This window comes from Azolla caroliniana, unplaced genomic scaffold (assembly GCF_043228905.1).
Source record: "Azolla caroliniana isolate FFs.n. ecotype wild unplaced genomic scaffold, voAzoCaro1.0.p SCAF_21, whole genome shotgun sequence".
Classification (NCBI taxonomy): domain Eukaryota; kingdom Viridiplantae; phylum Streptophyta; class Polypodiopsida; order Salviniales; family Salviniaceae; genus Azolla; species Azolla caroliniana.
The window spans coordinates 8,251,766-8,265,892 of record NW_028230456.1 but is presented as its reverse complement, the minus strand read 5'-3'; the positions used below and the strand labels follow the sequence as shown (position 1 = coordinate 8,265,892).

The window sequence follows — 14,127 nt, the reverse complement described above, 5'->3', positions numbered from 1 at the left end:
TCTTTTGAAGTGTAAAGTACAGTCTCTTGACTATGACGGTTAGAGAGGTTATGCAAATGCACAAGGCGATGTCTATCGATGACAAATATTTGGACTCCATAACGGAGGTTAAGAGACTTTCTTAGGTCTCTGGGAGAACCCCAATTGAAGAGTAACACAACGATGGGTTGATTATCACCATTCAAATTTGAGAGAGAAGCTCCAATGAGAGAGTGAATATCAACAAAGCTTGATACAAGATAAACTGAGTATCTAATGGAATCCTGCACAGAAGATGGGTTGCTATTTCCAACACACAAAGAGTGTTGTAATAAACTAATTAGTTTAGAATATAGAAATAGAAAAATAAATTATTATACGAAACGCTAAACAATATGAAAAGGTGCACCCCAAAAATAGGGTGCACCTATAACTTAGAGAGAGACAAACCATCTAATAATAAAGTTCCTTCAAATCATAAATGGAATGAATGTGCTACACGCCGCTTAGAGGCGGGTAAGCGAGCATACTAGGCATTTGAGAACACATGCAATCTTGGAGATATTAAGTGTTGGGTCCTCAAGAAATATCTTCTCGACACTTTGGCGACACCGGTTCTTCTCTATGGGGTGGAAGTATGGGGCGGTAGCATCCCTAAATCTATGTGGAAAGAATTTGAAAATGTCCAAAAACATTTTCTTACAAAGTTTCTACAAGTTAAGAAACAAACGCCCTACACCCTCCTCCTCCTTGAGACGGGATCTCTTCCCATTGAGTTCATGGCCATGGAAATGGTTGTTGAATACATGCTTAAGGTTAAAAAAAACCCCTCACATCGACTTCCTAGAATTGCGTGGGAAGCAAGCAAAAAGATCCAAAAGACGCATAAAAGCAAAATTTTGTGTTCCGGTTGGATGCAAGATATAGAAAAATGGTTTGGTAGATGGGATGCGAGACACTTGCTTCATGATACATCATTAGATTCCTCTGTAAATGAGGCCTTTTTGCAATGCCAATGTATCATGACATGGGACAACTGTGGAGGCTCATGCTTCACACATTATACTACACATGTTGCACCTAACTACAAAATCATATTCTTTGCGGAATGGGGAAACCGTACACATCAATACGTGTTAGAGCCCATTTCGTTGGCTTCTATTCGAACCATTGATTCCATGCAACTTAGCTCACATGTATTGTGATGTGAGACGGGGCGTTGGGGCACAAGTGATGAGAGTGGTCGACTATGTACACTTTGCCCTAAACAAGTTCAAGAGTCCGAGTATCACACTCTGATACGATGCTCTCCCTTTAATCATATTCCACCATGCTTTCCACACATCTTCAACCAAACCCAATCCTTGCACAAATTTCTCTCACAACCACAATGTGCACTCTCGATTGCAACATTCATTGGTAAAGTTCTTGAACATCGAGAGTCACTACTCACTTTCACACGTATCATGTGAAATGTAATATTTTTGGTCTCATAGGTCATATTTGACCTCCGAAGACGATAATATAATCTATCTATCTATCTATCTATCTATCTATCTATGTCTCTTCCCCCTCCTTCCCTCTCTCTTTCCATTGCTTAACTCCTACATGGTATCAGAGTGGTGAAGGAGTCCAACCCCACCAAGAATTTTGTCGCGGTGTTAATAACGAACGTGTGAATTAAAGAAATGATTTTTGACCATGTCAAACATTGGAGTGACAGCGAATGTGGCGGTCTTTCTCTCTCTCTCTCTTTGGTAAAAGCACACAATTATATTAATTGTACGTAAAATCCACTTAGTTACAACAGTTCTTAGTCTCATCTACCTATCATATGCCTATGCAGGGAGTGGGACGTTCTGTAATGCTATTAAAAAACTTGAATATGCATTTGAGGAAATGATCCCCACATGCTCTAACATCCAAAAATTCCACATGAGAATACCTTTAAGCTTCTTTATATAGGCTTTCACCCCATGTCTTTTATCAAACATGAAAGCATTACGCATATTCCAATTGTGTTGTAGACCCCAATAGCGTAAAAATTGGAACAATATCTCCATCTCATCATTTGAACCATTTTGAACATATTGAGAAAAAACCCATTGTTGAGGTCTCAAACAACAACGGGTTAAAACATGCCAAATGTCCGATAAGTACTTCCAAACGGTACACGCTATAGGACATTTAATGAACCTATGTGTACTATCCTCCAATGGAACGGTACAATAGAAACAAGTGCCGGACCCTACTCCTCGTCTCTTTAAGGCCGAACCTAATGGGAGCCCACCAATCATGACTCTCCATATGAATACCAACTATGGTAGATGGGAATGCCAACTACGTTGTAATATTTTCCACCACCTTGCATCTGACTTACATACATTCCACAACTTCGCTGCTTTAGGAGATAGCCAAGATAATGATGCCATCGCATGATGAAACAATATATTTGTAGTGACCTGTAACAAGCGTGTACCATCTTTTAACCGCCAATCCATCCAAAGTGAAAAATTTGTTTTCAATAGCAAAGATCCTTGCAACAATGGTATATCTTGTAATTTCTCCCAAATAAATCCATAATTTGGGGGAATACATAACCATTGCTTAACATCTTCAAAATCCAACAACCTTTGAGATTCATTATCAACCACATCTTCCAAATGTACAATCCCCAATCGAAATAAACGATTGAATTGAGATCTCAACTTCTCTTTCCCATGCCAAAACAACACTCGAGAAGAAACAAGAAATTCATTTTGTAATGAATTACAATATTCTCGATCACTTGACGGTCTCCATTCAGAAAGAGATAATGCAACTTGCCACGATCTTACCTAATGTTGTCCACATATAGAATGCCGAATCTTTAGACTCGGAATACTTCCATTGAGTAATGACCACCAGGATGCTTGAATCTTTGTTTTCCCGTGCACCAATCCTTTCACGCTCAATAAAATATTGCATCATAGATATCCGTGGTTGATCTTGTTGACATATATCTCGTAATAATGCAAATCTACGAGCCATCAAATGCCTTTCCAAATCCAATATTGCTACACCACCTAACCTTTTAGGAGTAGGCAAATGGTCCCATGAAATCCATGCAACTCCCATCATTTCTCCCTTCCGCCACAACATGAACCGAATAGGTTGTAAAATGTTTTGTAATGCCTTCTTAGTCCAAGGTAGTAAAGGCAAAAAATATAATAACATGGGTATCAAGATACATTGCACCACTTTGAATCGTACATGAAAGGGCCATAATTGAGACTTCCGATACATAAATTTGTTCTTCAATTTACTACCAATCGAATCAATCAATTGAACATTTGTAACATCAACACCCAATGGATAACCCAAATGTCGATAAATTGATCCTCGTGTAATCACAGACCCTCGCCATCCCAAACATTCCAAATCACTCTCCACACAAGAAATAAGGCAAGACTTCCTCCAACTTATATACGACCCTGAAGCCAAAGCAAATTGATCCCAAACTTGCATACTCCTTTCAAGATTTTATTTTGAGGCTTGTAAAAACATAAAAGAATCATCAACCAATGCTTGTGCCACCAATTGTCCACCAGAAAGAAGATGCAAACCCACAATATCGTGACCATTAGCTGCAAGATTTGACAACATTACTAACAAAGGATGTGTAACAATAGCAAATAACAATGGGCTTAGTGGACATCCTTGCCGCACGGATCTAGTAAGAAACACTTTCAGAGTAACTCCGCCATTTTGCCCTAGCAAAAAGATAAGTCAACACATATGAGGAACAAACCCCATATTATACATCACACCTGAGAGGAAAGACCAATTAACATGATCATATGCTTTTTCCAAATCTAACTGCACCATAACCATTTCTTGATGTGTATGTCGAGCATAATTGATAGCCATTTGAACATTCAAAAGATTATGCAATATATTTCTACCTGTAATAAAACCATATTGAGATGGATGAATAAGTTGAGGTAAGAATTTTTGAAGTTTGTTGGATAATATCTTTGCAAACACTTTGTATAACCCTCCCATCAATGAAATAGGTCTCCATTGATGAAATGACTCTGGAGATGGTACCTTTGGTATCAATTTGATTAAGCCCACCTTCCAGCTCTCAGGCATGAAACCAGAATCCCAACATTGTTGAAACATTTGTGTGAATGGACTCTTAAGCATGCCAACATACTTCTTAAAACTTCATTTGTAACACCATCCCAACCAGGGCTTTTACCATTTGGAAGGTGTAACAATACCTTTTCCACCTCAACTTCTTCAAAATCGGCATCCAATTCTTGAAAAATATTTCTATTCACGACACTCCCAATTACATTATAAAACTCTCGTCGTGCTTTCAACACATCCTCATTAATAAACAACTCTGGCCCAATCAAATTCTTAAAATGAGTAATACAAACTCAATAACCTTGATTGGGTCTACAACAATGTCATCCCCTATCTTAATTTGTACCACATTCGAATGAGCATATGGTGGTCTTAATCCTTGAAAAAACATATGAGATTGTGATTGATTATCTATAAATCCCTCCTTTAATTGATGTAGTCTTGTTTGTTGATAACTTTGACAAGACAAATTCTTCACAATGTCCTATAGTTGAACTTGAACATCCAAAAGCTCATCATCATGTGGATTATTGATCAATAGTACATTGCATCGCGTAAGAATATATGAAAACTTATCAATCAATTTCTTACGTCTTTTAGCATTAGCCATACCATATAGACGGTGAATATCATTGATGTTTTGTACTGTTGTATCCCATGCATCATTGCCATCCTTTTGAAATATCTTGTTCTGAAAACATGCCAAAAATTTGTTGCATATAGGCATCAAATAAGGAATGTAATAATAAAGAAGAATTAAACCTCAAAGGAACTCGATCAAGCAATGTTTTGTACATATCTGCCCCATGTTTATTGAACTCAAAACATATGGGAAAATGATCCTATGTCACAACCTCTTGCATAATTGACATATTAAGCATCTCTGGCAAAAAGGACTCATCATGCATAACATACATTCTATCTAACCTACTCCATGTTTCCTTATATTGCATAGATTGAAATGTAAACCCAACCTCATCTTGATGCAACCATTTCCATACATCCAACTTCAAAACCTCTAATGCCAATTTGTCCCGAACTTCTTGCTCAGGAGAATCCATCAATGAGAATCGTGAAGTAGATTGTGAAACACCAACACACATTAAAATCACCCATTAACAAACCAACACGGCCCACTAATAACCGTGGATACATTGAATATCATAACTCAATGTGTTGATTAGCATTATTGTGTGCATAGATTCCTACCAACCATATCAAATCCTCAAAATACTTGACTTCCATCACCAAATAACGTCCATATGGATCATTATAGACTATATGTGGACAAAACAAATCACGAATAATCATGACAACCCCTGAGTAATGATGTGATAACTGTCCTGCATAATATGCGGAATATCCACACAAATGTAACATAGATCCTGCTAAATCAGGACACTTATGTTCAACTGCACATAAAACATCTCATTCTTTATCAAATAAAGTTTTCCATAATATATATTTCTTATCAGGCGAAGATGCCCCTCGCACATTCCATGATACCACTTTCATTTAACACCTTTAGTAAGAACTTGCTCTTTATGAGCAAGTGTATTCATGAATGTACTAACTACTTGTTCAAGAGCTGCATAAGGATTCGTGTGTACTACATCCCCTCCAACAATATTATGGTTTTGTTGTCTAGTTCCACGAGAATGAAGTCCTTGATTTAATTGAGATTGTACCACCCTTCTTGAAGAATCAAAATTTAATTGGTTGGATAATCTTTGATTTCACACTTGTTTCTGCCAAGGATTTTTCCTAAACCCCTCATTCAATCTCAAATTATCTTTTAGTAATGCCTTACCATTAGTATTTTTTGTGTCCCTTTGTATGGCAACACCCTTCCCTTTTATCTTATGCTTCACTTGATGCCACTCTCCATCTTCAACATCTGGGTCATCATTAATGCATACTCCATGCTCCTCCCCAACACCTCTAACATGACCATGAACTTTGGGATCTCGCTCTAACCCAGGAGATGTTCCCTCATCCATGACCATATTAACCATTAACAATATCTTTCTCAACATCTTCCTTATTTTTCCCTTTGACATTATTTTTTGGGGATAGTTCACCATGAGATTGGCATTCAGCCATAAAATGCCCCAATTTACCACATTTAAAACAATGTCCTGCAAAGGTCTCCCATTGAAGCTTAAAACGAAATCGACCAAATCGAGATGTATCTATACTCAACCACCCTGGAAGTTTACAACTTGTATCCCATAACATGCAAAATCTACATTTGTTCAACGAATTAACATGAGGAGCAACCAAAACTTTACCAATTTGAGATATCAATACTGGTAATAAATCCCAAAAGAATGAGGTACTGCAATCAACGGTCACCCAAATTGGACATTGTCGTTTTAATAAATCTTTATAATCCACCATCGGAACCCATTCCATCACATGCACTAATCTTCTATAAAAAAAGATTGGTACCTTTGCCATCAGAGCCGTACAATGTTCTGACGATCGAAAAACCACATCATAGAAATCTCTTGGACCCACATAGACATCCTCAACACAGTTAGGGATTATGAATGAATCCAACCACTGCTTAATCCATGATACCAAAGAAGTTTGCTAGTGAAGTACAAAATAATACCACGATCATAGAACCTGTCAAAAGTTGTTAACATAGACTTGGTCTCCATCATCACCTCTACAACATCCTCCTCCACACAATCTTTAGCATCTTTCTCATTTTTTTCCATAAAATCGGAAAGCAAAGCCTTAACAAAATCATGACTGTCAATATTATAATCATCTCCAATAACATCTTTCCCACCAAGAATAGCAACATATGATGTTTTCTCACCTTCTATAGAATCGATACACTTTTTCCTCTTGTAATTTTCACAACCATCATTACTACCACATCCATCAACAATCATCAACTCACTTCCTGTTGTTGTGTCAGCCATCCTAACAGAGATTGAGAGAACTAACATGAGATGATGACGATTTTGCTTGTAGCTTCTTGTAACGATAACGAAACTTAGTGCCCAAATAATCCTTGGAAAGCTCTCTAAACGAGCTTCGCAATGAGCCAAAAATCATAAAAAGCAGAGTTTTGAGTACAAAGTTACATCAAAAACATGTTTCAACACTATTCTTGGAACGCCGTCGCTTTTTTTCCTCCCCCAACATTAGTGGCATCAATCTCACAAGAAAACATACTTCGTAGGGCAATAAATCAACCCTCCTCATCTCACACTGCACTTGATATCAAACATCCAAATTACAATAAAAAAATCTTATAATAAACTTAGATCAACATACCAACCTAATATCTCCAAAATTTATTCACGAACCTCTAAATTTATGATTCAAGGAATCATAAAAAATCTAGGTTCCTAGATCCTTTTGCAATTTTTTTCAAAGGAGTGGACATGAAATGAAAGATTGTTATAGGAATTCTAATAACGGGAAAAGAACATATAAAGAAGACCAATCTTACAATGCATCACATGATCACTACGATCAAAATAATGACATATGTCATAGTGACTGACCAAATTTCCGATGAGGATAATGAAGATTCTTTCATTGCCTTCATGGCCCTCACTTCATTTAGCAACTCTCCCACTTCAATGTGGATTCTTGATACAGGTGCCACATGTCACCTCACCTCAAGGGTTGAATGGCTCAAAGACAATAAGGTCTTAGAACATCCTTTCCTGGCGAGATTTGGGAGCAATGGGGTTGAATACACCCTTGGACATGGGACTCCCCATCTTGAACTTTCTGATGGGAAGTTCATTGAAGTCAATGAAGTTTATTATATACTTAACATAGCAAAAATCTTGATATCTGTCAATAAAATCACAAATGATGTTCTTTTAAAATTGATTTCAAACCATCCGCTAAGAGTTATAACAACCCAGATGATCCCACCACATTAAGACCCTTTCAACGTTAATACATCCGTCGAGTTCTATCACAAATATTGTATCATTCGTCATAAGACACCCTCTGGTCGAGATTATGTCGTTAATTGTCCAAGACAAGGATGTCTTTACCTTTTAGACCGCTCTGTGGTACCTGTTGAGGAAGCACACCACATAGATGATTCAAACATATCAAACTATGCAATCTTACTATGGCACTATTGATTAGGTCACCTAAACAATCAAACAATGGTTCACATGGCCCGACAACATATAGAAATTGGTTTTACTCTTCCACGTAAATTGAAACTATCCCTTTGTGAAGAGTGTATATTTGGAAAACTCTCTAACTCGCCATTTCCATCCCATACCCCTCCAATTAGTACACACGGATATATGTGGTCCTTTGTCTACTCCATCCCTATATGGAAATGTATATTTCCTAACATTTATCGATGACTTTACTCGTTTCACGATGGTCACGTTTCTAAAGACAAAATGTAGTGATCAAGTCCTTGAGAAATTCAAAGCCTATCATAAACTTGTAACAAATCAACAAGATTTACTCCTTAAAGTACTCCAATCAGATAATTCAAGTCCCAAAACTTCCAAACTTATTGCCAGAACCATGGGATTCAACCAACATTGTTTACGCACGTGTATTTAACGTATCAATACGTATAATACCTTATTATTTGTATAGTACGTACCATACGTCAAAGTTGTTTAGTCAAATGTCATATACATTCATCTAATATGGTATTTAACGTACCTTTAAAAAAATAGGTATAGTACGTATTTATAAAAAATGTAAGTAAAACCCTAAAAGAAAGCAAAAGAAAAGAACACTTTAGTAAAATAGAAGGAAGGAAGAAAGACAGACAGAATAGAAGAAGAAGAAGAAGAAGCACTAGAAGAAGAAGATAAAAGCAGGTTAGTGAATATGTTTCTTTCTTTTATTTTTGATGATTAAGTATACCTCCCATTTTGTTGTATTCGAATGTCAAGTTCTAATATTGTTTTGTTTTAATGGCTTCTAATATCTGAAGAAGATTCTTCTCGTGGTACAAGTTGTATGATAATACCAAATGACAAGGGAGATTTAATTTTTAGTTGATCTAGTTTATGTATGCTTGTGTCCAGCAATCTATCTATTCTACAATAATGCATCTATACAAGTAACAAATTGGTAGACAATTGTAACTGACGTGGTGCAATAAAACTCTCCTCTTTGTAAGTGCTGAGATCAAATATAGGAACCAGGTGTTGAAACTCAAACATGTATGTATATATGTAGACAGTTTGTTCAAAACTTTTCACAATTTGTAGCATTAGCTAATCCTTTGCTTATTGATTTTAGTGGTTGTATCCCATTTGAATTCATTTCAGGAATTGATAATTCTAATTTACTTTCCATGTTACTATAAATGACATTGGTTTCCAGAAAATTTGAAGATCTCAATTTTGTGTCATGGGAAAAGTGCTTGGTCCTTTTTTAATGATGTCATGGAATGCCTATACTCTGCATATTCTCAAAACATTCTAATGCTTCTTTGATAGGCCCATGTTCCACATAGCTTGTGATAAGAGCAGTCCATGAAACCACCTCTTTAACTTCCAGTTGATCGAAGATTGCTCGTGCCTCAACTTGCATTTTATCGAAAGAATCTAATGCTTTCGGTACAACTTCAAGATCCACATTTGACATACATATCTAGCAAAGCACTATGAATAAATAGATCTTCATCGAACCCTTTCTGTACAACTTCAAGATGGATTTCTTGACCAAATTCTACTTCCCTTTTGGCTTCCAAACTTGTTGAATTTTTTGCTTTTATGCATGTCGTTATTACGTTAAGCATTAAGGCTCTTTAGTTAAGTTATGATAATTTTTGCTTCCTTTTTAGCTTCCAAAAGAGTTGAATTTTTTGTTTTTATGCATCTCACAAGCATTGAATCTCCTCTTTTTGTGCATTATTTTCCATTTTCAGTATCTCAATTTTATTGATTTGTAGAACATAAAGAAGGAAAATGCCGCCCATTAAGAACAAATATTGGGATACGTGTTGCCTCAATGTCACAAGAAGTCAAACAGGAAATAGGAGTTGGAATTGTAAATTTTGCAACAAACATATGCATGGGTCAGCAACACGAATGATTGCTCATTTAATTGGAAAACCTAGCCATGGAGTAACGAAATGTACCAATGTCCCCAAGGAAATGTTGATTGACCTTACAACTTTGTATGGTAATTGTGGAAGCCAAGCAATTGGCGAAGAAGAAGATATAGTAACAGAGATCGACTCATTCAACATGCATGCACAAGGTATAGACACAAGCCTACAATATGTGTCTTGATTACTAATGTTTAAATAATTGTAAATGATTTATCTTGAATATTTTTCTCTTTTAGGTGTTTCTACCTCATGCTCATCTACCTTTGTTGGTGAAAGTCAAAGCATGTCATGTATATGGGTGGTGGTAGTCGCCATATCCACCAACAATTATAGTGAAACAACAACCACTGCGTAAAGGACATGTGTTACAAATGCAAAGGAAACAACATGCAAACGTTATGGAGGTGAGATGTATCATTGAATCAAATTTGTCATTTAATCTATTAAAAACACCATGTTGGTGGAACATGTTAGAAGCTTTCTCTACAATTGGAGAGAAACATAATGGAGTCACATATAATTACATGAGGACAAAAGGCTTGAAAACTGAGGTTATATCCTTGCAAGCAAAGTTAGAAAGGGTAAAAGGATTATGGCCCAAGTATGGTTGTTCTATATTAACAGATGGATGGGTTGATGTTTCTCATAGGCAACTATCTTATTTCGTGAATTGCATGAATATCGAAATGGTACGGGGACATTTAGCTATGCATTAGCACATGAGGAGATATCTATGATGACGCAAGTCACATGGTGAGAAAATTTTGGTGGAAGAACTCCAAAGCTCCAAGCATTAGTTGTCCGCATATTATCCCAAGTAAGTGTCAAATGTTGAAAAAATGATCAATTTTATAGTTAAGTTCTAAAATACCACACTTTTGTGTACTACATTTTATTTCATATTTTGTTTTCTATTAGGATTGCTCTTCTGGGGCAGCGGAAAGGAATTGGAATGTACATGCTCTCGCACATACAAAAAATAAAAACAGACTAAAGCTAGCACAACTTGAACGGTTGGTATATGTGCGAGAGAACTTAAGGCTAGTTCGCAAGTTTGAGACTGTGAATGCATCTCCAATGTAGGTATTGTTTTATTCACTTTTTATAATTTATATTCCTCAAATTTCATTAGTACTAGTAAGTAGTTGTTGCCATAGACACATTAGTTTGTGATACTGAGAAGTTAAGCTTTTATAAACTTGTTTGCAGGTGAATCCAAATGAGATACATGTCTCTAAGACTCCTGATATTCCATCTATTAGCCATGACAATGATATGGATAGAGAATTCTATGAAACTTATTTTCAAGAAATAATGAGCATGACAAGAAGGACAAGGAGCATGACAAGATCACATACGACAACATCAAGCAATGGAGTCCCTACTAATCGAATACGGAGGCAGAGGCCAAGAAGAGATGATGAGCGGTCTTCTTGTAATAGGAGAATAACAAGATCAAGTACATTTGCTTCTTTACCATTAAATGATCAAGATAATGTCAATGCAATAGAAGAAGCAATTCATACAAATTATGATGATCTTACTGACGAAGAACCTATGTTGATGTCATCAACTAACACTAAATCTAATGATGAAGATGGTGATGGTGATGAGGATAAGATCTAATGACAAATACTTCTAATTTCTATACGTTATTATTAAGCTCAAGTCTTGGACATAGTTCGAGTTATGTGTTCTTAGAAGTCAAATATCTGATGTTATGTGTTGTTAAGGTTTTTTTTAAAAATTTTGTTCCTAGAATGCATTCTATTTCTTTGACAAAATGCAATGTAAGTGTACTCAAATATTTGATGTTGTGTTCTGAAGGTTTTTTCCAAATCAAAAGATGCAGTCTTTTCTTCAATAGGTATGTTGCTCTTCTTGTCAATGTGTTGTTTTTGTTAAAAGTACGAATTTTTTCGTAGAATTTTAGCTTGTCATGAGTCATGACTCATCATGTGAATTCCCTCAATCATGTGAGGGATATACAATATTTTCTTTGTGGCCTGGGCTGTTGTTGTAAATGCCCAACAAGTTTTGCAGGTTGTAAAGGCATGGCAAGGGAAGGGAGGAAGCATACGATGCACCTTTGAGGATAAAATTTTGATGAGTGATATTGTCTTTTTGAGATCATGGGTGAACGTGGACATCCCACGGTTCTTCAACCCTGTAACGATGCTTCTTCAATTGCATGGATCAGTTTGGCGAGGAATGAAGACGGTGGCTGAACTGAGAAAAGAGAAGGGTCTTTCTATTCCTGCCAATAAAAATTCCATCTACAAGGTGGGTTTTCTGGTTTTTATCTTTGCTTCTTCAATGAAATTCTTGAGAAATATAAATATCTAAAAAGCATCAAAGTAGTTTAATGTTAAATTGGCAGCTCAGAGGTCACTACTTCCTGAAGCCAACATCCCACTTGGAATCCTAAGTTATCCATGTTTTTAATACAGGAAATTGAGAGGCAACCTCGGTATTTCAATAAGCTGAAAATACCTAAAGCTCTCTAGGCTAAACTCCCTTTTGCTTCCAAACCGAAGCTGTAGAAGGAAAGAAGTAAACCAGCTCTGGAAGCTTGTAGGGCAGTAGTTTTGGAGCCTCATGAACGCAAAGTGCATACGCTTGTTCATCAACTGAATACTATTAGAAATGAGAAGGTATAGCATTGATCCTATGTACATCTCTGTTTGTCATGTGCATATTCTAGATCTAGCTTAGTTCTGGTCTGAGAATTTGAAGTGTTGCATACAAATAGTAATTATGAGTAAAAGAGAAAATAGAAGGTCCAAAACTTTTCACCTAAATAAAGACGATTTTAGTTTGTTACACAATCAATCATAACCACTAAAAAGGTTTAATGACATTATGAGTAAAAGAGAGAATATAAGCCCCAAAACTTTTCACGAAAATTTGTCTATCTAATCTCCATGCAAAAAATGACGATCATGACCCACAAATGATGAGGTAAAAAATAGTGGCCCAAAGACAAAAAATGACTGCATTTGTCTTTGATTTTCATTAGAATAAAAATCAGAAGCAAAAAATGATGATTAGTATTTAAAAATCATTGAGCATTTTAAAAGTTGTTTTCAAAGAAAGTGTAGTTTAAACTCACCTAAGGCTCAATGCAATATAATTGTATCTATTCTATAGTGCGGTGAAAGTTTGTGATATTTTTTCTTGTAGGTAAAAAAGCGGAAGGAGCAACATGTTAAAAAGAGGAAAGTCTATGAGGAAAAGAAAGCCCAAGAAGAAGTAGAAAAGAAGAAGAGACGTCGAGAGGACATTAGGGGCCGGTTCCAGGAGGCCGCGAAACGCAAGAAAATTGAGTGATTTAAAGTGGGAATGTTCTGAAAGAATGGCCATATGTTGACACTTTTTCCTCCTTTAATTCCTCAACAAAGATGTGCGTGTTTAAATGGAATGGGAACAAGTACATAATTATCCAGGACGGGGAATGCCAAAGAATAGTGGAGAGCTCTAATGTGGTGTTTGGATCTCAGTGCGAGGATCTAAGTTGGTGGTCCCTTATGATAATTATTTTATCATCATTGCAACAAGAGACAGAGAAAGAGGTATCTGGAATACTGTACCATTGGAGGTTTGTATTGTCCTTATAAATTGATCGGGCCATTTTGAGAGGTGCTCAAGTTTGTCATGTATAGCCCTACAATTCCTCACAAGGTTTTCAAATGTGGACCATTTTTATTTCACAAATTTTGAAAATAATGAATGAAATCCACAAGTACTCGACCTTTGTATTAAATTGTGAATTGGTTTCAATGATTCAGTTGTAGTTAATACCTTTGAGGTGTCATTTTGGATAATATCTGTGGTATAGTTGATGGGGTTGGCTATGTAGTTCCTGAGAACATGATGGGTTTTGTATCAATTTCACAACTTTATAGAGTTTTGATGATTTTGATTCATCATTCGCA

The 14,127-nt window shown here is 36.2% G+C and overlaps 1 protein-coding gene across 1 annotated transcript; it reads left to right on the top strand.

The window, feature by feature from the left end:
- Window positions 1-12,281: 12,281 nt before the first annotated feature.
- Window positions 12,282-13,848, top strand: LOC147850581 (uncharacterized). Its single transcript, XM_087336592.1, has 3 exons — window positions 12,282-12,475; window positions 12,643-12,846; window positions 13,376-13,848. Exons 1-2 carry the CDS (start codon window positions 12,299-12,301, stop codon window positions 12,697-12,699), a joined length of 234 nt encoding a protein of 77 aa, XP_087192718.1. The 5' UTR covers window positions 12,282-12,298; the 3' UTR covers window positions 12,700-12,846; window positions 13,376-13,848.
- Window positions 13,849-14,127: the final 279 nt, after the last annotated feature.